We start from the raw sequence: 27,821 nt of genomic DNA, 5'->3' as shown, positions 1-27,821 counted from the left end.
GAATGAAATTGATATTCTTCAGCCAAAGCACATTAAAATGGTCCAATGAAATACACCGACTTCATGAAGGATATATAGCATGTTATGCTTGTGATGAGAATATTATTTAGGTTTCCTAGTAGCAAAAGCATTTCTTCCATTATAAAAACTATGTTTCTGAGGTAGAAATTAAATATGTCTCAAATCAAAATGACTTTTCAGGAACCTAGCAGTGGTATACTACTTACACGTTAGCTGTTTGCCACCTAAATCACAAAGCACACAGAGACCATTCAAAATATATTCATGAGCTATAAAAGACAATTTTGCTTTCACTTTTATATCATGTTTTAAACTCTTTTCAAGATGATTTAATTATACAGGAAATGTATTGGGTTTTATTATTGGTGTCATAGAAAAGGAAACTTCCAGCTGAATTTTAAGAATCGAGAGTAATGCACGAATGTATGAATTTATAGAAATATATGAGGATTTAAAAAACATATGGTTATAAGTCTCATGAAACAACTCTTCTTAATCTTGTCATAATTTTTCTTTCAAATATAACTTTTGAACAGTATCAAATTACATAAAATAATTACAATAATCTAAACCATCAAAGTCTCCAAGTCCACATCACCAATTATAATCTTAAGGAAATTTTAGGAATATCTGTGATTCTAACCTGAATCTCTCAGATTACTGTGTGAATTCCCTCTATAGCCAGAAAGTCAGGTTTGAATTGAGACAACTGGCAGCATTTGAACATTAAGGGTGTAAAATTACCATTTAAATATGTTTGTTCACCTCCTAGATCCCTTCTTTTGTCTCCCTAGTCTGGCCAACCTCAGGGATATCTTTCACATACTAGTGAGAATAAACTGCATACTTCTTCAACCAAGACATTTAAAAAGTGATCTCTGGGATTTCCCTGGTGGCGCAGTGGTTAAGAATCCTCCTGCCAATGCAGGGGACATGGGTTCGATCCCTGGTCTGGGAAGATCCCACATGCCATGTGCCACAACTACTGAAGTTCAAGCTCCTAGAGCCCGGCTCTGCAATGAAGAGTATCCCTCACTCGCCACAACTAGAGACAGCCCACGCACAGCAACGAAGACCCAACACAGCCAAAAATAAATAAATTAAATAAATAAATTTTTTAAAAAGTGATCTCTTATGTCACCTCTTACAGAAATTAGCTCTTCATCCAACACCCTCTCTTTTGCAAGATAGATGCTGGCAAGAGTGGGTAAGAAGGCCTAGAGCTAACCAGTCTAGGAGGGTAACAGGCTCTCACTTAAGCACTCGGTCGCTTTAATGGAGTGAACGGTGATGAATCATAAAGGGAGGGGTCAGTATGGAATGTCAGTTCAACTTTTATGAAGTCCCTTATAAAGCAGCAGAAAAATAAGAACTTTGGGTATTTAAGAAAATTAAGAAATAAAGGAAGGAGGAGGTTGAAACTCCCTGAGAAGGGCAAATGTATGAAGACAAGCCAGTTAAAAGTCACACATTATACTTTACTCATAGACGGTCCTCCTCCACCCTTTCATGTACCTGCTTTGGCTTATTTCCTTTAGAACCCATAAAGATTCAAGAACCATTACATTTCTGACATACGGACTCAAAAACGTAACATTTTAAAGTATACTACATGCTAATGAGGCTTTTCTCCAATATATGTATATTTGCATGGCAGCACCTTTTCAGTGTATGAAGACCTTCACTCTTTTGTTTATTCCATTTGACTTCTCACAACAATCTGTAATGAATAAATATCGCTGAAAATTGGATGAAGGCAGTCAAAAAATTACAAACTTCTAGTTATAAGATAAATAAATACTAGGAATGTAATGTACAGCATGATCAATATAATTAACATTGCTGTATGTTATAGTTAAAAGTTGTTGAGAATAAATCCTAAGAGTTCTCATCACAAGGAAAAAAACATTGTTTTTCTTTTTCTTTTATTTTGTATCTATATGAGATGATGGATGTTCACCAAACTTACTGTGGTATCATTTCATGAGGTGTGTCAGTCAAATCATTATGTTGTATACCTTAAACTTATACAGTGCTGTATGTCCATTATATTTCAATAAAACTGGAAAAAAATTAAAAATAAATAAATATCACTTGAAAAATCATTATTTTACAGTGGAAAAAAACAGATTCTCACATTGGCTCAAGGACTTGTCTGGAATCACAGCTCCCAAAGGTGGAGTTGAGGTTTGACCCTATGACTTTTACCTTAAGGTGAAATGTACAGTACTAAGAAATAGTATTTATTTATATTTTAGAAGAGCAGCACCCAATCATTTTCAGAGCACTGTCTGGGTTGGGTGTGCATCACATGGTCTCTGTGTAAAGAGCCAGGAACTGCATGCTAACCACAGTAGAGATGAATAGGTCAGGCTCAGAGTTTAGGTGCCTTGCATGAGGGTCACATGGCTAACCAATAGTAACGACTAGAATGTAGTCTTTTTATTTTAAGTCTAAAGTGCTTAGATAGCCAATGAACTCAAGGATTGGAAAAAGTAGAGATAAAAGTTAATGAGACATTGCTGGGACTCTTATCCTGCTGCCAAATACTTCAAAGCACCGAGCTTGGGGCTACGAGGCTTGCTTTCCTACAACTAGCCCTGTGATCTTATGCTAGTCATTTAACCTTTTAAACTTCACTTCTGTACCCTAGAAAATGATGATCATATCCTTCCCTAAACTCAAAAGTTGTTCAAAATTCAAATGAGGTAATGCATATTAAAGAATGTTAGAAATTTTAAAATGCTATACAAATATAAAATATCACTGCTTTTTGTCACTTAATTTAAGGTTTTCTGAAAAAGTCTTAAAGGTAGCTTCTTTTTTGACTCAGTTTTGAACATATATAAGAATAAAATATCTAAACATGTTTGAGTTTGAATATTTTGCATTTAACTTGTAGTATGCATTATTAACTATTTATTCTATAAAAGGAATTAGATCAGCCCCTCCATCACACCAAACAAAACAAAACAAGAAAAGACACTTGGCTTAAAGATATTTAGAACCTGTTCAGCAGAAATTTAATCAACTTATTTGCTTTAGATTATACTTTCATGATTATTTATTTTGTAGAGTGATAGATTTTCCTCCCCTTTTGTTTATGATCTATAAAAAAAGCTCTCTATGGGTCTTGGGCTCTATATAGGAAGACTGGATGGATAAGCACTGCTGTAGATAGCATAGGTGGTGAAGAGACTTCAGAGTTTGAAAGTTCCTTAGCTCTATTTTTTTTTTTTTTTTTTTTTTTGCGGTACGCGGGCCTCTCACTGTTGTGGCCTCTCCCGTTGCGGAGCACAGGCTCTGGACGCGCAGGCTCAGCAGCCATGGCTCATGGACCCAGCCGCTCCGCGGCATGTGGGATCTTCCCGGACCGGGGCATGAACCCGTGTCCCCTGCATCGGCAGGCTGACTCTCAACCACTGCGCCACCAGGGAAGCCCTCCTTAGCTCTTTTAAGAGTCATATTTCAGTGGAAGAGAAAAGGACTAAACTGTTCCATTCTGAGAAGCATGTAGTTCAAGAGAGAGTTGCTGAGCATAAATATGCCACCTGGAATCTGAACACATCTCTTAATAAATTAGGAAAAGAAAAAGTAAAATATATGGACTTGTTCCATATACTCAGGCAAAATGTCTGAAATATGGCCATCAACCTAGTGCTCCTTAGCTAAGTTATTCTCTGTGTTTTTTGGTGACTTCCTTGGTTTACTTAATAATACTGCTTTTTGCTTTACCAATATTTTACTCAGTTGCAACTACATAACAGTGAGTCTAATACATACTCACCTAATTCTCACACTTAAAATGTATTTATATACTAGCATAGAAAATAGAGAAAAATTTTGGAAACTCCAGCAGTTTATCATTTTAGGAGCTCTGTTTCCTGGTTATTTTTAATTTTAGAGAGCCCAGGGTTTTAGAGCAGATTTAAGAATATTTATGTGGATGGGACTAAAAGATTGAGTTCTTTTTGGTAGATGGTACTCACAGAGATGTACCTAAGTGTCGCAGGGTTTTTTCCTTTTGTATTAGGATCCCAAAGAACACTGACTACAATAAGGAAATGTGGTAGCAATAAGTGATGTGGACACCTGCAGGGTAAGCCTTCGATCATTCCTGGTAGATGTGGAGCTAACTGTTGAGAACCTCTCTCCTGAAAATTAATCTAGATTCCCACAAGTAGTTGGGTCACAACTGACCTCTGTGTAGACACTGCAGAGTTTTTTTTACAAATGTGAAAGCTTGAAGGCCACCAACTACAACAAAAGTAGATTCTCAATAATTATAAATAATTTTAAAGAATGAATCTCTTTCCAGACCTACTTTAACTTTTCTCACAGAAGCAGACAACTGGATAGCGCTACCTAGGTATCAAAGTCAGCTACGGTGTCAGCAAGCCTTATCGTGCTATTTGAAAGCTAGCTATTTGAAAGTGTTTAGCTTCTCCTGAACTATCATTCTGTTTTCAGATGCCTACTTTGATCCGGCTGAGTTTAAGTGACGAATAACGACTTGGTCTAAGTGAAAAATTAATGAAACAAATCTGTTTACAAGGTGAGGATTCATCCCTTTGTTACATGACCACTTTAAAAACCATAAAGGTATCTGATTAATAAAACCTTCTAACTATAAAACTCTTCAACTTTACTAGGATGAAAAAAAAAGTTGGGCTTCCTTTAGAGAAAAGTGAGTCATAAAAGCATTAGTTTTCACAGATAATTAAAGAATTAAGGCTATAAAATTATAATCAAATGAAAGGAATGAAAATGTTGAATTAATAATGATATGGGAATTAGAAAATGACATTTAATAAAAAGAAACAAAAGAGACACAGAGAGAGTGAAGACAGCATTTTTCCAGACAATAATTTTTCTTTTTTTGTCACAGAAGACTTACACAAAGAAGTCAGAAAGAGATGATGGGAAAAGGGAAGGAAATACCCACTTGACCTGCCTGGTAATCAACTATTATTATTGGTTATAATACCAATAGATACCCTCACCTCCTATGGGTTTTCTAAAATTGTGTAGCTTTTAATATTAAGCTCAAAATTAAGAAAAAATGACTTTAAGGGGAAAATTGGATAATTATGAACTTAATTATCCAAACCACGCACAGGCATGATTAATGAGAATGTGTTAAGTATCCGCTGATGATACATATGGGGCATGACTTTCACCCAACTTAATTGCACCACTAACAATCTGAAATGGAAAAGTACTTCACAATTTTTTTTTTTTTTTTTTTTTTTTTTTGCCGTACGCAGGCCTCTCACTGCTGTGGCCTCTCCCGCTGCAGAGCACAGGCTCCGGACGCGCAGGCTCAGCGGCCATGGCTCATGGGCCCAGCCGCTCCACGGCATGTGGGATCTTCCTGGACCGGGGCACGAACCCGTGTCCCCTGCATCGGCAGGCGGACTCTCAACCACTGCGCCACCAGGGAAGCCCCACAATTTTTAATTTACAAAAATGAATTATAAGGTAAAAGTTTAGACAAACTGGAAAAACAATCTTAGACAAATATCTAGATAGGGCATGCACCTATTTGATATTTCCTTATTTCAGAAGTTGGTAAATTTTCAGAATTTCTAGGTTTCTACTTTCTTGTGTAATAGAAAAAGAAAAATACACCACAATATATAGAAGTGTGGGTCCCTTCAGGGGAAAATATGGCTGAATATCATCCCATAGGTCTCACAGCATGGCTGTCATAATCTAGAACATTGTTTGAGGATAGGTTCTGATTCTCAAATTCTCAAATTCTATTTTTGTTCTGATTCTCAAATACTCAAATTCTATTTTTGTCAGTAATCTAAGAGCATATTCATCACCTCTGGGCAAACTCATTTTGACTATTTGCCATGCTAGTTCAAGCCATCATCATTTATTGACAGACTGTTAAATGCTGCCAGCCATTAACACAGCCATCAGGGATATACCCTGTGTGTAGCCAAGAGGAGAATATGCAGTTGATGCCTCCATGTCACAAAACGAATACTTAGGAACAGAGAACTAGAATTGAGTGAGTGCCTGCACTCTTCTATCTGGTCCTAGTCCAATTTGCATCAAATCCTTGTTTATTCTAATCACCTTAGAAGTGATCGTTCATAGCCCTGCCGTTCTATCAAATCTATCACCTGATACTCTATTTTCTACCTTTCTCCTGTGCACTATGGAGCTCACATTTTTTGTCTGTTTGTTTTTTGTTGTTTTGGCTTTTCCGAGTGTCATGGCTGTTCCATTATAAAACTACTTCCCTTGATGCCCTTTCAATTGCAAAACGTTTTATCTCCCACGGAAGTACTCAGGACCAGGAGGCTGCATATATGTTCTCCCTGTTTTCTATCAACCTCTAAACTTCCTATCCAGCTTTTATAAATCTGTGCTTCTTTGAAGCTGTTTTCATCCAGTTATGGCAACTTCTCCAACCTCCTTTTTGCTATTGTCTGTTGTCACCTGGGTCTCACCCACTCACTTTCATGGCTGGCTCCTGGCAAAGAGTCTATCTCTACCTCACTGCCGATCATCTTTCTTAGGAACATCAATATACGTGTAGCTTTGTAGTTTCTTGACCTTTTTATTTCCCCTGACCTTTTGACTTTCTTTCTCTTTTTTTGTCGAATTCTACCTCAATGATGCACTGAATGGTCATAAGTTGGAATTTGTCATCAACCAATACGGCACTACCTTCCCTCCACAATTCAAGTGTAAGCATCCCCCTCACCAACTTGAACCTTTCATTTCACTTGCTCTTACTCTCACTATTAACAATTTCTCAGTCTCATCAAGGTTTCCAATCCGTAGATGCTATTGCTTCCCCCTCCAACCTCCAACATTTATCAAGTTCTCCTACACTTCTTTCCCTTGTAGATTTTAAATTGGATGGTTAATGCTTATAACAACTCCCTCAAAAGCATCCTTGACTCATTTACTCCTTCCTCCATAATGTTTATCTGGAAAATACCTAACTCAGCATGAACTCAGGCAGGTTCCCAGCAGGTTCGCCTTCCCACTCTTACACTAAAGACCTGAAAATTGGTGTAGAAAAATCATAAAACTGTCCTGACTGGTGCCTTTAAATTTCATGATCTCAAACTACAAATGGAATCTCAACAGTGTCCCAGTGCTGCTATATACTTTTCTAATAATCTAGCTTTGCCACCCTCTGGGATTTCACACACCATTCGCTCTGTCCTCAAAGCACCTGTCCTCCCTCTTCGAGCACCCACCTCTCCACAGTCAGCCTATGGAGACCGGAGAAGTCATCACAGGGATTAACTCACCTTTCCATGTCTAAACACCAGACTCTACCTAAACATGCACTCATATTTCTTCTCCATACAACATTTATATCCACCTCATATTTTCAATAATCTTGCTAACAGAAGTGTAATACTCAGTATCAGTTGGCTAGAGTCCCTTCACCATTGGACAGTGTTTGGATAGATACTGACAAGTTTTGCCTCATGACCACTCCTTTTGAGTATCTTTCTTACTTAGATGAATAAAAGGATTTAGTATGTTTACTACTACAGCCTAGAGGTTCTTTCTTATTATTCAAGGTGACTTTGCATATCTCTATTCTGATCCATTTATGCATTGGCCATAAAATATAAATCTCTGGACAATCTTATTTCCAAATATTGTATCATACAAAGTTCCCAATTTTTTTTTTCCAGAAATGGAAGTAATGACTACTGAGTGAGTTTGGGGAGGAGTTGAATTGAGGGTACTAGGTCTTAGGATAAATGGAGCAGAGCACAACCTGCACCATCACAGCCAGCTACACCGAGAGCCTGAAGATGGAGGATCCAAGGCTAGAAGTCAGGTTTCCTGGTGCCCAGTTCAGTATCCTTTTAATTTTCAATATTATTTACTAACTTGCTCACTATTAACAGAGTCATTAAAATCTAGTGGATCAGAAATTGGCCAATAAGATTTTAGACCATATAATTTGATATCAAGCGACTTAAAAGGCAGTGAGATTAGTGAGAAGAAACATAATTTCTGAAATCAGTATCTTTCTCTCTCTTCCTTTTTTTCTCTACCTTTCTTTCCTTTCTATCTTTTAAACTGGAACATCTACTTAAAAGACATATACTTACATTTGGTAGTATGGTGGGAGGGAGATGCAAGAGGGAGGAAATATGGGGATATATGTATATGTATAGCTGATTCACTTTGTTATAAAGCAGAAACTAATACACCACTGTAAAGCAATTATACTCCAATAAAGATGTTAAAAAAAAGCCATATACTTAGTATGTCTATCAATATACACCTAAAAACTTTAAATATTCTGTTTTCAAAACAGTTAAAAATACTGATTAAAAAACACAGTTTGACCAATTGAAAATAGCTATTCTTTATATTCCAAAGACCTTTCCCAAAGGAGTTTCAAGTTGCTTTTTTTTTTAACATCTTTATTGGAGTATCATTGCTTTACAATGGTGTGTTAGTTTTTGCTTTATAACAAAGTGAATCAGCTATACATATACATATATCCCCATATCTCTTCCCTCTTGCATCTCCCTCTCTCTCAAGTTGCTTTTAGTTTAGACATGAATGCTGCTGGAATTCAGGGTACCATTCTGGTAATCCATAGGTACAAGGCAACCCAAATTAGCCACATGTACTCATGCCTCACTATAACTGAGATAACTTTAAACATAGGGGAAAGATTAGACTGAGGTGAAAAATGCTTCTGAACTCTACTCTCTAACTAATGGTTTTGATCTCTTTCTCATAATCCAAACTCTACTGTGATGGTTTAGTCCACATTCCTTCTGTGGTCTGTTGAGACCATGCTAAACACAATGTGGCAATTTGAGTGACCTCTCTAAAAAGAAAGATGTTATGTTTTGAACAGGGCCAAGTAAACTGTCAACACTCAAAAAATAAAGTACAATAATAAGAACAGGTAGGAGGCAGTTCAGGGAGAAACAAGCGAAATGTCTAAAAGGCTGAGGGACTGATTTATGAGGGCTGATTAAGAGAACAAAAAATGAATAGGTTGATCAAACAGTACTAAGGAAGGTGACGGAATAACGGCTCATATTTTTTGAAAGAAAGGCTTAAACGTATTGAAAAGTAAAAACATTTATTATTCACCAAGTAGGGTAATAATAATAATCACTATATTGCTGACATTTCTTTAGCACAATTTTCAAAATATATCTGACATATCTCAGAGTATAATTAAGCAGCACAGAAATTATTTTAAATCCATAAGACATTTTTTTTTGGTGGTGAAAATAATTTGACCGAGGGAAGTTATTTCTTATGGAAGAAAGTTATTACAATTTTTTTCATAGGAAAGGTGGAGATTGACCTCACAAGGAGAAGTAATCATTAAAGAATGAAACATGGCATCACAAAAGCCTGGAAGTCAGAAGCAGATGTCCTCAGCCTACCACTGACTCTGTCTGGATGGCTTTGGAAAACTCATAAATTTCTTAGTTTGTTTTTTTATCTGTAAAGTAAAGCAGCAGTAGAGTGAAGAAAACCTTCCTTCACTTTGTAAAGGTTTATGAATTCGTGTAATTATGATTCAAAGTGTGAAATGTTTCTTGAAATAATATTAAGTTATATGCAGTTGGAAGTGGATTTTAGCTATTTAATATTTAGTGTTTAATGATAAACTATACAATAACATGACATTAACATAAACTCAACAACAACATTCTATCTATTTAGTTATGAAAATGATCAAAGAATTATTCCCTGTATCCCTGTAATTAAATATGGACGTGTTCTTGAGAAAAAGCATTTATTCAACAATATTTTTGGAGATATACTATTATCCTTTGGCCCTGGAATTTCAATAGCTATCATTTTTTAAGCAATTTGTTTCATAGTAGGAAGTATACTACACTTTCCATAATTTAATTTACTAGTATTTTCATAAACTAAAAATGTTCTATTATCTTTATTTCACAGGTAAAAAACTTATATAGGACTTTCTGTCATTGTTTTACTCAAATGCAGAAATTCCACCAACATCTCAATTTTAAAGAAATTATCCCTAAAAGGAAAAAGACCCTCCACCATCTCTTTATATGGACTTTTAATAAAAATATTCTAATGACAATATTAACTGCTTATAATGATCCATATAATTAAATTACAGTCTCATTTATGCCTTAAATTCCAACCCCATTTTATTCATTTTTATTTATTTATTTAGTTTTGCAACTTGACAATCATCTCAGATATAAGCACCCAACTAGTTCCAGCAAGTCTACTATAAATTCTATCATATAAAACACAACATATATTTACCTGGGAAGTAATACATCAGATTAGCAAGTTTCAATTATAATTCTCTTTTAATTGTTTATCATTGTTATAGAAGCCTGAAGACTAACCTCAAGAAAGAACTGAAATGTGGTTTTTAAGCACATTGTCAATATTAATGTTATTATGCTTATTTAATAATTGTATTTTCTTCTTTCCTTATAGATGTATGTGCCTGAAAACTGATATTGAACTATGACAATAAGCTTAGCCTTCAGGGGAGACACCTGATATGTTCTTTGGCTGGTGTGAAAGGGGAAACAGCACCCTGCTTTACCATGTTAACAGTACTCTTTCTTCCACTGTCACCTAATCCTCAGCACTAGAATGAGATGGACACAAAAGCTGTATTGAGGATGTAAGAGAAGTTGCTCTGCACTTCCACGGCCTTTCAGGTGTTTCTGCTCTAAAATTTTCTTGGAAGATGTATACAACCTCTTATGAAGCTGATGAGATATCTATAATATTAAAATCATATAGATGGATATTCTATGACATAGACATTATTTATACATATATTCTTTATCGCCACAATTAAAATGTTCATTGTCAGTTTTTATGACCTGCATGCCTGTTTAGGAATGAAAAAGAAGGATTTGTAAAATATTCACTAACTATAAGCCAGAAATCCCTTTTTATATACATAAAAAGAAAGGCAATGGACATTTTTTAAAAAGCAATGCAAGCAGGGGAACAACAGTTGAAAACAACTATTATTTTAGAACTTCGTAATAGAAAGTAGTTGAAGGATTTGCAGAATTTATGAGTGTCTTCTGCTTACACTATGACCTCATAATAGCACACAAAGCCATATTATGCAATGCCTTGCACTCAAAAATCTCATGTTTCCACATTTTGTGTTACAGAAGGAATTAATTGTGAATATGGTCTCTGTTGCCATTATACTAAAATATCGATTCTTTCTAAACATTTCAAATCCTCTCTACCCTCCAGGAAGTCTCACTATTCCCCTTTATACCAACTATTCCTTTGACCATTAAGCCTGCCTTTTATGTTTTTTCTCTGTTCTCACAGCCGTTCATATTTCTGTCTTTAGAAGTATCCCACAGATTGAATAATTTTTACTTCTCTTTTGTCCTAACTGGATGAAACTCCTTGTCAGGGACCATGTCTTTTTCATTTTGGGACATCAATATATAGCATAATTCCTGGCACACAGAAGAGCTCAATACATGTTTATTAAATGAAAGAAAAAAATATGAATGAAGAAATTTGGGTTCTGAGAATGTAAGTGACCCTGAAAATCACACCATTATTGAGTACCATAGCCAGGAAGAGAACCCAGTTTTTCATGGCTTATTTTATGATTTTTACAATAATTTTGACAATGATCCATTTGTTCATTCCTTCAAAATATTAAGCACCTACTATGTTCTAGGGCATATCTACCCACTGGGGATATAACAGTGAACAAAAGAGGGAAAATAATCCCTGCTCTCATGAGGATATTCCAGTGGGGGTGTGTGTGAAAGTTTGTCTTTTAAACATGCACTGTCCAACAGGATAGCCATTAGCCAACTGAGGCTTTCTAAATTTAAATTAATTAAAATAAAATAAAATAAAAATTCAGTTCCTTTCTCAAACTAACTTCATATCAAGTGTTCAGTAGCCACATGTGGCTAATAGATAACGTACATTGGACAATCAGATTTAAAGGACATTTTTATCATCACAGAAAGCTTTCTAATAAAAAAAACTAATTGTGACAAGTGCTACAGAGGGGAAAAATAATGCAAGGACCGAGGGCAGAACTGTGTGGATGTGATGTTGAAATTTTAGATAGGATAGCTCTAGACGGCCTCTCTGGGAAGGTGAATTTTGAGTAAAGACCTGAAAGAAGTGGAGGCATGGGGGTAGCCATACTATAAATGATATTCATCAGGGGAATGCAATTCCAGGTAAAGGGAAGAACAGGTACAAATCCCGGAGGTGAAAGCATGTCCCCATGGGGCTGGCATATCTTAGGAACAGCAGGTGGATCAGTGTAGCTGAGCAGAGTGAGCAAAAGGGAGAATGATGAGGTCAGGCAAGTAACGAAGGAGAGGTGACATTCAGAGTGAGATGGGAAGCTTTGGAAGCTTAGGGTAGGTCTACAGAGAGGAGGGACAAGATCAGACTTAGGTTCCAACAGAATTTCACTGGCAGCTATATTCAGAAACAGGGACACCAAATCATAGACTACAATAATAATGTGGACCACAAATAACTATACCTGGGACCAAGTAATGGCAGCAGAGGCAGTGAGAGGTGATCAAACATTGGATTTGTTTAGAAGGTAGAACCAAAAATGGGCTAAGTGGGATTAAGAAAAAAATAAATAAACAGAGAAATCAAGGATGGCTCCAATCTTTTTGGCCTCTTCAACAGGTTTGGGGAAGAATTTCAGGAGATCAATTTTAGATAGCTTAAGTGAGAATGCCTATGAGGCTTTTGAGTGGAACTGTTGAAGAGATGCTTCATACATAGGTCTAAAGTTCAGGAGAGACTGGGACTGGATCCATAAATTTGGGAGATTTGGGGGGCATCAATTTATAAATAATAGCTCAAGTCATGAGAGAGTGTGAGTCACCTACACATCAAGTCCATGTGGAAAAAGAAAAGATACAGGAGCTGACCTTTCCACGTTGAGAGTTTAAGGAAATACATACAAGAAATAAATACCGAGATGCCATTTGTGGCTAATGGTATCAAAAGAAAAAACACAAGTGTGGTCTTTTACAAGTAAAATTAAGAAATTTTAATAAAAGAGAACAATCACTACTATATTAAATGCTGCTGAAAGGTCCAGTGTAATGAGGACTGAGAAATGACCACTAAACTGATAACATGGAAGTCACGATTGATCTCGAAAACAGCAATTTCAGATGAGTGGTGAGGACAAGAATCTGATTAGAATGGGGGCAAAGAGATGGGGAAGAGAGAAACTAGAGATACTAAATACAGCAACATTTTAAAGAAGTTTTGCTTAAAGAGAAGGAAATAAATAGAGTATGGTTGACAGAAAATATGGGTCTAGAGAATGTTTTTAATTTGTTTTGTTTCATTTTTTCCCCAAGTTGGAAGATGAAATATCATGTTTATGTGCTATGGGAGTGATCTTCTTGTAAAGACACTATTGTTAATGAAGGCGGGAGAAGAAAGAATTTCATCTGTAGCAATGATCAGGTGAGAGATAAAAGGTGAAGCACATGAGTAAAGGGGTTGGCCTTAGTTGGGATGCGGACAGTACAGGTGAGAAGGTAAAGTATACAGGCTCAGATGTACACAGGTGGGAAAATGTGGTGTAAACATGTGACAGTCATTCTGATTACTTCAACTTTCTGAATGAAGTAAGAATCAAAGTTATCACTTGGGATAAAGAATGAAGGAGGAGGGGGAAGGGATAAATTAGGAGTTTGGGATTAACATATACACATTACAATATATAAAATAGATAACCAACAAGGAGCTACTGTATAGCACTGGGAACTATACTGAATATTTTGTACTAACCTATAAAGGAAAAGAATCTGAAAAAATAGACATATATGTATGTATAACTGAACTGCTTTGCTGGACACCTGAAACTAACACAACATTGTAAATCAACTATACTTCAATAAAAAGTTTAAAGGAAAAGAATAAAGGAGGAGATGATAGTGGACTTGAAGAATGAGAAGTCGGTGAGAAATAATCATCTCATGGAATGGGAGAGAGGCTGGGTTAGAGCAACAGAAAATAGAGTATGGTTACCAGGCAGCTTAAGGGCCTTCTCGAGATTACCGATCATCAATTAAGAGACAAGTACATCCTGCAACATGTTTTTCCTCAGTTACATTGAGCTGTGAAGATGCAGGCACTGAGCAGGTGAAGAGCCAGCTGGTTTCATCAAGGCATGCAGGAAAATGGGTAGGTAGGTAAACAAGTTGAGAATGTATGCAAATAAGTGATAATCATTGAATCTGCTACTTAGCTAAGTAAGGAGGGTAAAGATGGCATGAGGGGAGCACTGATAAGTGTGGCAGCATCAATACATAGATGGATAGTACCAGTGGGCTGAAGGATTACTAGAGTTGGGGTACTAGAGGAAATGGGCTGAGAGATAGAACCTAGTGTTGCAGAGTAAAATACAAGAAAATTGAGATTATGAAGGGTTTAAAAGTTACTGGTAATGACAAGTTTAAGGGTGTGAACATGGGAGTTAGGTTCTCACTGGAGAGGGACTGAATGATAATGGTGATCATGATGATGACGGTAACTATTACTTCAAGCACTATCTTTTCTATTACAACAAAGTGTCCAGGTTGGAATCCATAACGTCCTCCCATTTTGTAGAGAAAGTACTAAAGCTTTGAGGGATAGATAACACGCTTTAGGAGATATTAGAAACAGGACATTCCTAGGCCTATCTGACTTCAAAGTTATACTTTTCTCTCTGTTTTTTTTAGTGACATAGGAAGTTCATACTACCATGACTGGTCCTTTTCAATAATAGAAAGATATATTTCTATTGGCATGAGAACTAATTATGCCTTCACAAGTCTGACCATATTCTATTTCAAGAAAACATAGGCCAAATTCATGAACGTATGTTACAAGAATAAAAAAGTGATGTAATTAGAAATTTTAGTCAACTATAAATATAAAAATAACAATAAAGTAAGAAAATTTCAAACTAGGACAAATCTACTCTCCTTCCAATTTTGTATTCTTTTGACAGTGATGCCATAATGGATTTGATGGAATATATGGCTGATGCACATTACCCCAACCTGGAGAGCAGGAAAGAAAAGGATATGGTTCTTATATCACTAAAACTGAAAAGTGAACAGAAATATGAGCATGAAAGTCAGAGAGACCAAGGTATGTGTCCCATTTTCTTGAAAGATTAACATGCTATCTTATTCCCAGTAAATTCACAATTCAACAACCCCAATATGGGTGAATTGATAAGGAATATATGTTAAATACCTTTGTTTTCATTTATATCTAGATCTACCATTCATGCATTTATCTAAAGTTTGATTCTGTTAAAATTTTGGTCTAATTCATTTTTTTATTGGGATCATAAATTCTATTGGCTTATCATTGTCATATTATAAAATTTCCCTTTTTCAGGCTGTCTTGGGCCACATTTCCTTCTCTCGCACCGCAATTCCAATACTGTGGAATTTAGTTACAACTATTCACATAATCCATACCCTTCAGGACTTCATATTGTTTTATTATCTCCCTTTTTAGGCTTGGTATTTCCACCCTATAAAGACAAAATCTGATTTGTCTGTCTTGATAGAAGAGGTATTCTCTATTTCAAAAACAAATACAGGCTCACAAATATGTGTTTCTGATCCTTTTAGCTTCTCTGTTTTGAATTTTCTCTGGCCGCATTATGTTACCAAGTACGGTGCTCACTTTGTGTGCAGCCATTCACAGCAAAAGATGACGGCACACAACAACTTCTCTGCAATTGGGAAGGACTTGGCGCCTCACGCATCCCACATGTCCCTTGTTGTCTGTTTGTCCCAAACAACAAGGGACAAAGAAAAGTTTGTTCCAGACAACAAGGGACAAAGAAATTGAGAAACTTTAAAAAGTTTCTCAATCTCTAGATCCATGTCCACTCTGGAAGATGAGAGAAATCTGCAACATTGAGAAAGAACTCTGTTTCAAAAACAGTTTCTTTAGCCCAGAAGTCAGATTAGCAACTGTCTGTTATTTCTGCCACATGGATTTCACAACTGTCATTTCCACAGCACATACCATTGCATCTTTCCACCAATGTCATAACAGCTTACAACCAATGAGATAAAATCTCAAATACTTTTACCTTACTCTGATTTTTTTTTTCTCCTAATTAATAGGACTAAAAGGTTGCTCTAAATGTTTTTGGTCTCTACATGATTCTTCTTCATCAACATAAGTCATGGACCTGAACATTGTGTCACCTGGTAGATGTCTGGAAAAATTAAAAGAAACTCCAAATCACTAACACACACATAATGTTTCTCCTTTCATTATCTGGATTTCACTCATGTTCTTATTCACAGATCCTTTTTGCTCATCATCTGAAGAGAACAGATGAATCCAAAGTAGATCAAAGTTCTATTTCTTGGGTTTATTCCTATTCAGCTTTCAGGAAATGTACACTCATTACTGGGGTGCTGAGAAAATATATAGGTTGCTTCCATTTAGTCCTTCAGATGAATCTTTAATCCAATCACTGATTGCATGGGTGGTGAGGCCAAAGAAGAATGGCATGAATCAAAAACATGCTATGACCATCAAACATTCCTAGGGAGTGCAGAGCACATCCTAAGGAGAACAGTGTAAGGCTAGAGAGCACTGCTTCCAAAATCTATCAAAGCTCCCACAGAAGCTGCCCAAAGCTTTCCACTTAATGCCCCCCTAGTGACTAGAAAGATTCTAAGTGTAATTATTATTACTTTAATAGCTTGAGAAATTTATATTCCTCTAGTAAGAACTTCAGTAAAATTGAGGGTGATAATCAATATGCATCACTGTAATCATAAACATTAATGTAAATTAGCCTTGTGATTGTGCAGGCTTATTGCATTCTTAAAAACAACAGATAAAACAATTATAATAAAAATGTTGGGTAACTCCAAATCTTTTCATACAGCACAAGAAACAGTAACCCTATCAGAGAAAGTCTATAGGTACGGTCAATCCTCATTATCCTTGGGTTCCAAGGATACTCACCTGCGTACTCACTAAAATGTATTTGTAACCCCCAAATCAATGGTTGCAGTGTTTTCACTGTCATCCACAGAGATGTGCAGACTGGGGACAAACTGGAACCAGCAGCTACACATGTTCCCAGCTGAGGTCAAAGAAGGTGACACTCTGCCATCTTTTTCCAGCTCTCATACTATAAATAAGTGTCTCCCTATTTAGTGCCACATTTCCCACACTTGTGTACTTTTTATTAGTGATTTTGAAGTTTGAAATGGCCTTCAAGCATAGTGCTGAAGTGCTGGCTAGTGTTCTTAAGTGCAAGAAGACTGTGATGTGCCTTACAGAGAAAATATATATGTTATATATTTTTCTTTCAGGCATGAGTTATAATGCTGTTTGTCATGAGTTCCATGTTAATGAATCAACGATACACATTAAATAAGGTGTCTTTAAACAGAAACGCATATAAAACAAAGTTATGTATTGATCGATTGATGAAACTGTGACCAGCGGCTCGTAGGAACCTAACCCTGTATTTCTCTTAGGAGCGGGAGCTCAGTAATCAATACTTCAGTGTCCATGTCAATTTCATAGACCATAATTAACTAATTGGCATAATGAGAATCAATTGTATCTTAGCACATTCGGATTATGAATATGTTCTTAAAATAGAACAAAAGCAGGGAGAGTACTCAGAGTTGTGATCTTGGTATCCTAGATGCCCATCTTCTGATCTCTTCTGTCTGTATGGACACACAAAACATGTTGCCCAGGATCATTTCAGTGGACTTTTAGGCCATCAACCACACCTCTCTCCATCTTGCCCTCATGTATTAATCACATTCACCTCCTTTGCTACTAGAACTCTCTATAACTCTTCCCCTTTAGGGATTTCATTTATAGTATTTCTTCTGCTTTGAATACTTCCCTTCCTTTGATTAATGCTGTATCCTCACTCTCAAGTTCAGCTCAAGAAACATTTCCTGATCACAGCTTTGAGATGTTTCCTTTTTATATAGTTTCATGGCAACTACTATGTTTATTTACTCATGTGTATCATAACTGTTATTAGAGGAAGGTGAAAATATCTATTTCACATTCTGTAAGCATATCTGGTGTCTGATGGCTTGGTGTGGCTTTCCAGTGCCAAGCCACTACTTTGCACATGGTAGATGCTCAATGTACATCTGTAGGATAAATGAATGAATGAAATTATATAAGGTTTAGTCCCCAATTATGACACTGGATTACCTACACATCCCCACCTCTGATGATCACAAACAAATACTGTGCATAATTGGTATTTCTGCCACAGTTGGGGATCTCATCTTAGGGTCAGATCCATGAATCACACATCTGCATATGTAATTCTAACTGGCTGAGCAAATTCTTGCTCAAGGACAGCCATCTAGATTAATTGTTTAAAAATCTCTCTGGAATAGATCAATTACTCTGCCAAAGTCACTATTTTTGTAAGAAATAAAAAAGTATTCAAAGGGTATTTCCAATTTTCTAACATAATTTGTCAAACTTAAGTTACTCACAGCACATGAAAATATGAAATTTAATTTTTATAATGTCCTTTTAAAATAGTTAATTGAAAAAGAACTGTTGCATATTCCCAATCCTAATATATATATTGTTTGAGGGGGCAGAGAACGGCTCCTTCTTTTGAAGGAAACATTCATAGAAATAGTTTGCAAATTAACCAATGTAGTTCAGGAAAGTATTTCATGCTAGACCTCACTAGGACCTTTTAGAAATTTAACCCACATATGTCTATCATAGATCTTTTCTAGTTAGTTAAAGAAGAAAGCATTCAACAAGGACATGAAAAGTAACTCACAGAAATATAAGGGAGGATCAAAAAAAAAAAAACAAAAACAAAAAAGCAAGCTTGGATGCTGCCATGGCAAAATACAATAAACTGGGTGGCTTAAACAACAGGAATTTATTTCTCCCAGTTCTGGAGACTGGAAGTCCAAAGTCAAGGTGCCAGCCAACTTGATTCCTGATGAGAGCTCTCCTCCTGGCTTGCAGACCAGTTGCTGCCTTGCTGTGTCCTCAAATGGCCTTTCTTTGGTGTGTGGGCATGGAGAGAAAGAGATCTGTCTCTTCCTCTTCTTATAAGGCCACCAATCCTTCTGGAGTAGGACCTTATACTTATGACCTCATTTAACCCTAATGACCTCCTAAAAGCCCTATCTTCAAACAGTGATATTGACGGTTAGAATTTCAACTATGAATGTGCGGAGAAGACACAATTCAGCACAGCCTAAATCACACTATAAAATGGATTGCTCCTGAGTAGGCATACCAACTGCTGCCACCAATGACCACAGACCCTACAGCCTATACCACAAATCCCACTGACTCTCAACACTGACACTATTTTTGCGTTGCTTTTGGATCATGGACTATCTGCAACCATGTCATCTGAATGTGTTCTCTGGGGCATCTGTTTCTTCACATCAGTGGTTTCTGACTCAAACCTGGCCTTGCTACACTGGGTTAATGGGTCCTGGGTACTCTAGGTGAAAGGAATTCTATGAAAGTAAATTTCTGGCTTTTTACCTGGGGATGCAGGAAATCACGAAGTTGGGAATCCCCTATTTACAGGAAGGATTTTTAGAGATATATGATGGCTCCAAAGAATGATCTATGTCCATTTCACCACCTGAGTAGTAGGAGGCATAGGGGAGATGCCACAGCAAATATGAGTAAAGGCTATAGTATTCTTTTAGAACTGATTATTGACCTATTTATTTCTTGCTTCACCCTCTGTTTCCAAACCTTATTGGCACAGGTTGCTCTAGTCAGATTTACTATCTTGCGTGAACCTAATCTGCAGTTTCATTCTATAATGGTTAATATCAAGATCAACACAGGAACACAGGAACAACTACCACGAATCAAATACTAAAAATTCCTAAGCATGGAACCCAGTACTTTCTATACATTATAATCGTTTATTCATGACAACGACCCTGACCAGTGGATACCATATGTACATATACAAACATTTTTTTCGTTTGCAATTTTACAGATGGGGAAACTGAGGATCCAGGGTCAAATGCGTGGCCCAAACAACAAAGTGGCCAAGTCCACATTTCATATCTGTTATCTTGGAGCTCATTATTTTAATGGTAATGTTCTTCTGCCTTTCACGGGGCTATTAAACCATTAATAAACCCTCCGGAGATCCCAGGACTTTGCAGATCGAAGATCCACTAAAGGGGCCAACTCTTGTCAGGTACAGTTGAGTCCTCTGGTTGGCTACTAAATATTATATTTCATTAGACAATCTGGTATAAGCATTTTGACATATACCTAGATAGCCACTTAGCTATAGAGAAATTATCTAATTGTAAAGTTACTCATGAGTGATTAGTAAAAGCAACAAGTGGTTTTATTCTTGGGAAATCATATATTACTCTATGTTTTTTTTTTTTGCGGTACGCGGGCCTCTCACTGTTGTGGCCTCTCCCGTTGCGGAGCACAGGCTCCGGACGCGCAGGCTCAGCGGCCATAGCTCACAGGCCCAGCCACTCCGCGGCATGTGGGATCTTCCCAGACCGGGGCATGAACCCGTGTCCCCTGCATCGGCAGGTGGACTCTCAAACACTGAACCACCAGGGAAGCCCTATTACTCTATTTTTAAAAGAGTAGTGAGCAGTTATTGTTTTGTCTCTTCAAAAGCCTTCCTTCCTCTGGGAAGAGTGTCAGCCTTCCTTTAGGGAACTGCTCCTTTCCTACACCAAATACAGAGTTCCACTCAGCCTGCCAATGTTAGCTCCTCATTCATCCACTGCCTGCAGGGGCAGATGAAAGGAGGACAGACCCTAGCAGTCTTCCCTAGAATTTGTCTAAGTATAATCTAGGGAAGAGAGGCAATCTCTCTCACGTCAAATTTGAGACTGAAATATGAGATGGAGAAGCTGGTAATCATCTTCCTTGTGTCAGGGGGAGGATACCGAAGCAGATAGACAAGGCTACCCCACCAGTAGCAGCAGAGGGGAGAGAACAATGTGATGGACAGATGGAAATCACCTGTGCTAGTCGACCTGGAAGACTCTGGTACCAAAGTCCTTCCTCTGACCTGTATGCAGGAATGTTTTCTCTTTAGACCTTAGGGGGTTTGAATAGGGGTTCTGTCATTTGCAACCAAAACACATCTGCATAAAATATGTAATGAGAAAATAGTGTATTTTAGAGAAATTTTAAGCCAAAAATCAGGAAAGATATTCTTATTCTTGCCAGGCCATAAATTAGTAAGTAGGTTCTTTTTGTAAGTCCGTAAGTAAAATGTTCACTGTCTAAAGCACACATATCAAAAGGGATTTCAGGGCTTCCCTGGTGGCGCAGTGGTTGAGAGTCCACCTGCCGATGCAGGGGACACGGGTTCGTGCCCCGGTCTGGGAAGATCCCACATGCCGCGGAGCGGCTGGGCCCGTGAGCCATGGCCTCTGAGCCTCCGTGTCCGGAGCCTGTGCTCCGCAATGGGAGAGGCCACAACAGTGAGAGGCCCACGTACCGCAAAAAAAAAAAAAAAAGAAAAAAAAAAAAAAAAAGGGATTTCAGTAAAGTTTCTTAAATTTTCTCTGTTGAAAATAACCTTTAGTAATAATCCAATAGTATGTGGACTGGATTAGCAGCCTTCTGTAGCGAAAGTATTTCCTTGAATAGTCTCAAAGGCCTAAGCATACTTGGGATCTGCCCTTGATTCCTGCCTCCTCCATCCCTGCCTTGAGAGGGACAAAGAAAGTTCCATGGGCATTATTTGATCCCTATTTCTGTGCCTTGAAGTGCCTGCCTCTCACTTGTACTCCCATGAAAAATGGCAATGGGATTTCCACTTACAACTCCTTTTTCATTTGAGGTACTGAAGGCTTCCTCTTCTCTAACGGAGATCTGAAAAAGTAGCATATGTACAAACCTTCTCATGACATAATATAAGCTCAATGACTAAGGACATCCCATAGTCTGTTCTAGTCCTTACTTAAAATTTACATAATTTATACTGTAGTTACACAACAATCTAAGCCTTCATGTTTGTACTGATCAGTATAATCTAGGTTTTATTCCACATGAAAAAACTGCAGAAGCTTAATAAAAAGTTCTTTCTTACTCATTCAAAGTATAAAGTGGACCAAGGATCTTCCCCTTGTAGCCACATCATATGAAATAAGGTTGTGGGGAAAAAGGAAAAGGAAGATTCACGCCAGCTGGTACTGCCTTGTCCAGGTGTCCAGGGATGACAAACATCCTTCCACTCACATTTCATTGGTCAGAACTAGTCACTTGGGGACTTCCTTGGTGGTCCAGTGGTAAGGAATCTGCCTTCCAATGCAGGGGACGTGGGTTCTATCCCTGGTCAGGGAACTAAGATCCTACCTGCCACGGGGCAACTAAGCCCACGTGCCTCAACTAGAGAGCCCACGTGCCACAAATTACAGAGCCCATGCACTCTGGAAACTGCGTGTCACAACTACAGAGCCCACGCTCCACAACTAGAGAGAAAACCTGCAGGCCACAACTAGAGAGAAGCCTGTGTGCCATAATGAAGAGCCCTTCCGCCACAAGGAAAGATCCCGCATGCCACAGTGAAGATCCTGCATGCCGCAACTAAGACCCAATGCAGCCAAAAATAAAATAAAATAAATAAATAAAAGGGAAGCTGGGAAATATTCAAGAGCACATGGAAATTTGGTGAGCAAAATGGTTTCTGCCACACTGGACCATATTTCCTAGGAAAACCTTAGCAATATCTACATTCATGGATGGAAAAAATAACCCACCATGGTGTAGGTATAAGAAGAACACAGCCTGCTTGCACAGGGCTGTCCAAGTGTACCTGGTACTTTGGGTACCCTGGGTTTTGTCAAGCTAAGCTGAAAGTCCTAGGTATCTTAGTTGCAAGGTTAGAATGAACTTCTTTTCTATCTTAATTGCTGCTAAGATACAGCACTATATGACTTATTTTCATAGTCTCCTTCATTCTGCAAACATATTTAGAGCACAGAGCAAAATAATATAGTGAGCTTATTTAGGCTTTAAAAAGAATAGAGGGGCTTCCCTGGTGGCGCAGTGGTTGAGAGTCCGCCTGCCGATGCAAGGGACGCGGGTTCGTGGCCCGGTCCGGGAAGATCCCACATGCCGCAGAGCGGCTGGCCCCGAGCCATGCCCGTGGAGTCTGCGCGTCCGGAGCCTGTGCTCCGCAATGGGAGAGGCCACAACAGTGAGAGGCCCGCGTACCAAAAAAAAAAAAAAAAAAAAAAAAAAGGAATAGAAAAATACACATTATATACTATGGCCACCAACCTCCTATGCCTAAAACCTTTTGCTTGTTGGCATCCAGTAAAATAAGCTCAGTGGTCTGATGCTTGGTCCCTTGGGTATAGTAGTCCATCATAAAACCATCACCCTTCCTTTAGCACAATTGGCAGTTACTGCTCACATAAAACAGAAGAGTGGGGCTTCCCTGGTGGCACAGTGGTTGAGAATCTGCCTGCCAGTGCAGGGGACACGGGTTCGAGCCCTGGTCTGGGAAGATCCCACATGCCGCAGAGCAACTAGGCCTGTGAGCCACAACTACTGAGCCTGCGCGTCTGGAGCTTGTGCTCCGCAACAAGAGAGGCCACGACAGTGAGAGGCCCATGCACCGTGATGAAGAGTGGCCCCCGCTTGCCACAACTAGAGAAAGCCCTTGCACAGAAACAAAGACCCAACAAGCCAAAAATAAAAATTTAAAAATTTAAAAAATTAAAAAACAGAAGAGTAAGTTGCCATGGAGACAAAGCCAACTCTCCGCTTTAGAATGGCTGTTTCTTCCAAGTCATAACAGATATTACCAGAAAAATAACATGAGGTACTCACAGAGACTGGCAGCACCAAATCTGTGTTCTGTCGTTGAGTAGCTAACCATGTTCACATTATCTTTTGATATAGTAACAAAGACACACATTGCACTAAAAGATAATCCAACATAATCACTGTTTACAAAATAAATCCTTATATCTGTCTAAACAATGTGGAAACTTTAAATCGTAATATGTTTTCTACCTCTAATTAGTGCTTTATTAATGGGGTAACCACTCTCCTTGACCTATTTGCTGAAATTCGTTAGAGCTTCAGGAGACCATATGGATGGCCAGATGGGGTACTATAATTTAATGCCATTATTCTAAGGATGAAGTAAAGGGTAAACATAATTTGCATTCTTTTCCATCCTTCCTGCATGCCTTTTATTAGTTTCATTTTTAATTCAGACATAAGAAGGGAAGATAATACCTTGCTACCAAGGCCCAAATGCCAACTAATTATTACAAGAGACTCCGGCCCCGACATCACAGGCCAAGCCTCTGAACATACTCCGTCTTACCCAGTGACCCCACCATGGTGATTAATAGGTTGAGTGCTAAGCCCTAATGAGTGTCAGATCTTAGATGTTCTCTAGGCTAATGTAATTAGCACTATGTTGAACACAATGTTTCAGTTACTTGGTAGAGAGACTCATTATACTTCATAGTAAACTATATGCCTTTTTGCTTTACATCTTTGAATTTATTTCATAATCATCAGCCTAAAAGGCCTCTATAAGTAGAGATTTTTCAAATATTAGACAAAAATTTAAATACAATATTTTTAAATCAAATATTGATTTGCTCTTACAACAGTTCAGAGATACTTGTTGAAATGTAAGTTTCTGGACTCTACCAACAGAAATTCGGATAAAAAAGGGTTTGGGATAAGACCCAGAACTATGCATTTTTAATAACAGACCGATGGTTCAGAAGCAAAAAATCTGTGGACCATACTTGGAAAAGCACTGCCACTTTAGTAACAGGACCAAGGTCTGTATCTTAGATTAATTGAGTCTATCAGACTTTTTGTTTTAAATAGTTACTATGTAACTATAACAGTAACTATAATAGTAAATATAGTTACTAAGCCTCCTTTTAGAGCCAGCCTGGGAGTGGAAGAATGTCATATGATCATGGTACGTCTATAAATACAACCTGTTTGCATCGGATGGGGAATGATTGTTGGGGTATCAAGCTATCTGAGACTTGCTCTATGTTATTTTATTTCTTCCTCTAGAAACCCTGAATTTCCCAGGAAGCCTGCCCCTGCCTCTCGGTAGGGCAGTATAAGAGTTCTGACCAATGGAAGGTGTACAGAAATATCGTTTAACCCTTCCAGGCCTGGCCCTAAAATATCCCAGATGATGTTCCATGATATCTGTGTTCATTCTCTGTCCAGTTGGATGGAGCACATTTAGGGAAGACTACAAAGCCTTAGGTGATGGCACAGCCATTAGATAAAACATTATTTGAGCAAGAAAAAAGCTTGAATTCCCTTAAGACCCTGGGACTTTGAGGTTGTTTGATTAAAACTAATAAAGTCAACTGAGACTTGACTTAATTAAAAAATTACATAAATTTTTGTGTTGCTTATAAGTTAGTCAATGATCAGCTCAACTGAAAATTATTAATATATGGAACCCAAAATCCAAATTCAAGAGACTTACACAAATTCACTAGAGGAATCTGTCTCAGTTATATTTAAGAAGGGGGGAAAATGACATATTTTAACATTAGCACATTTTGGAGCTCAGGACTTTCTGCCTTGCTTTAGCAAAACATTATTAAGGAACAGCTGACCCATGGAATAGAGGGGTAAGACCAGCATATAGTATCTACTGTTTCTACAGTCATCAGAGATAACACAGGTACAACCTTTAAAGCAACTGTCCAGTGGAGAATCTCAGAAAGTGTTTTAAAAGCAAAGGTTTTCATTGACATATCCAAAGAGCACTTTAAAGTTACCGTTTGGTACTGGAGCAGAAATGCATCAATTTAACCTAACCAAAAAGGTAATGGAGACATACAGTGGATTAATGTAAAATCACTGACATACAGAAAGTAGAAAATACCCCCCCACACACACACACACACATGTGCAGGATTATTTGGAGATCTAATTTTTACCTTGGTAGTACAATAAAAAGACAATACCCTAAAGAATAATTATTATGTCACTAAACAAATGACCTTGGTGGGGCAGTACCTAAATCAGGTTTGTGGAAGGCCTTGCACAGACCTGGCTCTGTCACTTACTTTATGGAGGTAAGATAAAGGCAAAAGAGCAGAGTGATTACATGTGTGGGGTCTCAATTTCTATCTGCCACTAATGAGCTGCTTGACCTGGGAAAAGTACTTTATCTTTCTATCTCCTCGGCTATAGAATGGAAAGAAGTAATTCTTATTTCACAGAAGGTTAAAAGAATCAGGTCATATGACACATAGCAAGCATTTAGAGAGGACTTAGCTGAAAGTAAATATGAACATGTGTTAGATATTATTCCTAACGGTATATCCCCATCACTATGAACCATATTATCCTCACCTATAAAGTAAGACATTGAAAGATGATTTGTATAATTTCTTTAAGTGCTTATATTCTGAGTGTATATCTGTATCTTAAAGTCAAATATCCAGTTGAAAATGAAAACCCTAAAATCTAAATATTTTAAGTAATGACTAAAAAAAATCTGTAGACAGTCTTGTCTGCTGTTAGGATTGATTTCAAGCAGATAGGTGACATAGCAATGAACTAATAATTCCAAAAATTTTTAACAGTCAGAAGTCATATGGTACTTATTTATTCATTATCCCTTATGAATCATACCCTCATTTCAACATGGAATGTAATAAGATAATCGTCAGGCAACCATTTAAATTAAAAAATGTCATATTTAATAAGTACTACAGAGATAAGGAATTATTTTATTCACACGAACTTGAATGGATCCAGAATGTACATGATAACACTCTATTTTGCAACTTAAAGTGAATTACTTTCTAGGCTTATAGATTGTCAGCAACTTGAGTTTCTTTTTCATTCAGAAAAAAGCAACTGTAGCAATATTAGGAAATGATAATACCATTATAGTATAGACTCTATTCCAAATTAAATGGAAAGGTGCCACCCTTGAAAATTCCATAATTTAGTAAATCTTAGTTTGTGCAAAGACATCCTCATTCAAATAAATACTCTAGTAAGACTCAGAATGAAGTGAATAGTTTAAGATGTTGAATTACTAAAATCACTAAAACTTCAGTCCTAATTATACTTCTGGTTGGTTTTAAGTGAGGATAATATGAAAACAGGGCTTTAATGTACCAAGGCACTACATGTAAAATACTGTGGCATGGAGCAATTGCTTTCTTAAACCAGAATTATATTTAGTCCAAAGAACCTTACCTCCTGCGTACATAACAGCTAGCATAGTGGATGATATCCATGCTATTTCACTGTAGGTAGTGTTGAATATTAGCTGAATTTCTTTGAAGAAAACTGTGACAGCTTTGGGAAATGCATATGAAAATCCAATGGAGATAAAAGCTGCTCCAACCACTACCCAGCCCCATCCTCCATCAGGAGGTGGATGCAGCGGTGGGGAGCCTGCTGGGGGTGGCATTTCCACTCCTCTATTCGGAATTCAAGTAACCTGCATTAAAAAAATGAAATAACAGTTTAAGCCATATTTCCATTTTCATAAATCACTCTTGGTAGTTATCAAAATAATATTATTATAATATTTTTATTCTATTAACTACAACTATGTAATTTTTTCATAAATATTTTTTAATACTCTGGTACTCAGAAACTTATCAGAAAATTAACCAAAAAATTGGAGTGAGGTATATAACTTTGTTATGGGTTAAAAATTGAAAGCATTTTGTTTATGGAAACAACAGTTACTCAAAGAGAAGTTAAGAATTCAGATTATACTAAAGTACCAA

The 27,821-nt window shown here is 37.4% G+C and overlaps 1 protein-coding gene across 1 annotated transcript in view; it reads right to left on the bottom strand.

Annotated features, from left to right (window-relative positions):
• SLC16A7 (solute carrier family 16 member 7) overlaps positions 1-27,496 on the bottom strand; it is a gene marked incomplete at both ends in the record, with an annotated part of 58,600 nt that extends 31,104 nt beyond the window's left edge. The window contains one exon of the mRNA XM_079715087.1: positions 27,280-27,496. Within this exon, the coding sequence (XP_079571213.1) occupies positions 27,280-27,496 (217 nt within the window). The remainder of the gene's footprint in view (positions 1-27,279) is intronic.
• Between the last annotated feature and the right edge of the window lie 325 nt (positions 27,497-27,821).

The sequence above is a fragment of the Hyperoodon ampullatus genome (assembly GCF_949752795.1).
Source record: "Hyperoodon ampullatus genome assembly, chromosome: 11".
In the NCBI taxonomy this organism is placed as follows: domain Eukaryota; kingdom Metazoa; phylum Chordata; class Mammalia; order Artiodactyla; family Ziphiidae; genus Hyperoodon; species Hyperoodon ampullatus.
This window is presented reverse-complemented; position numbering and strand designations above follow the sequence as displayed.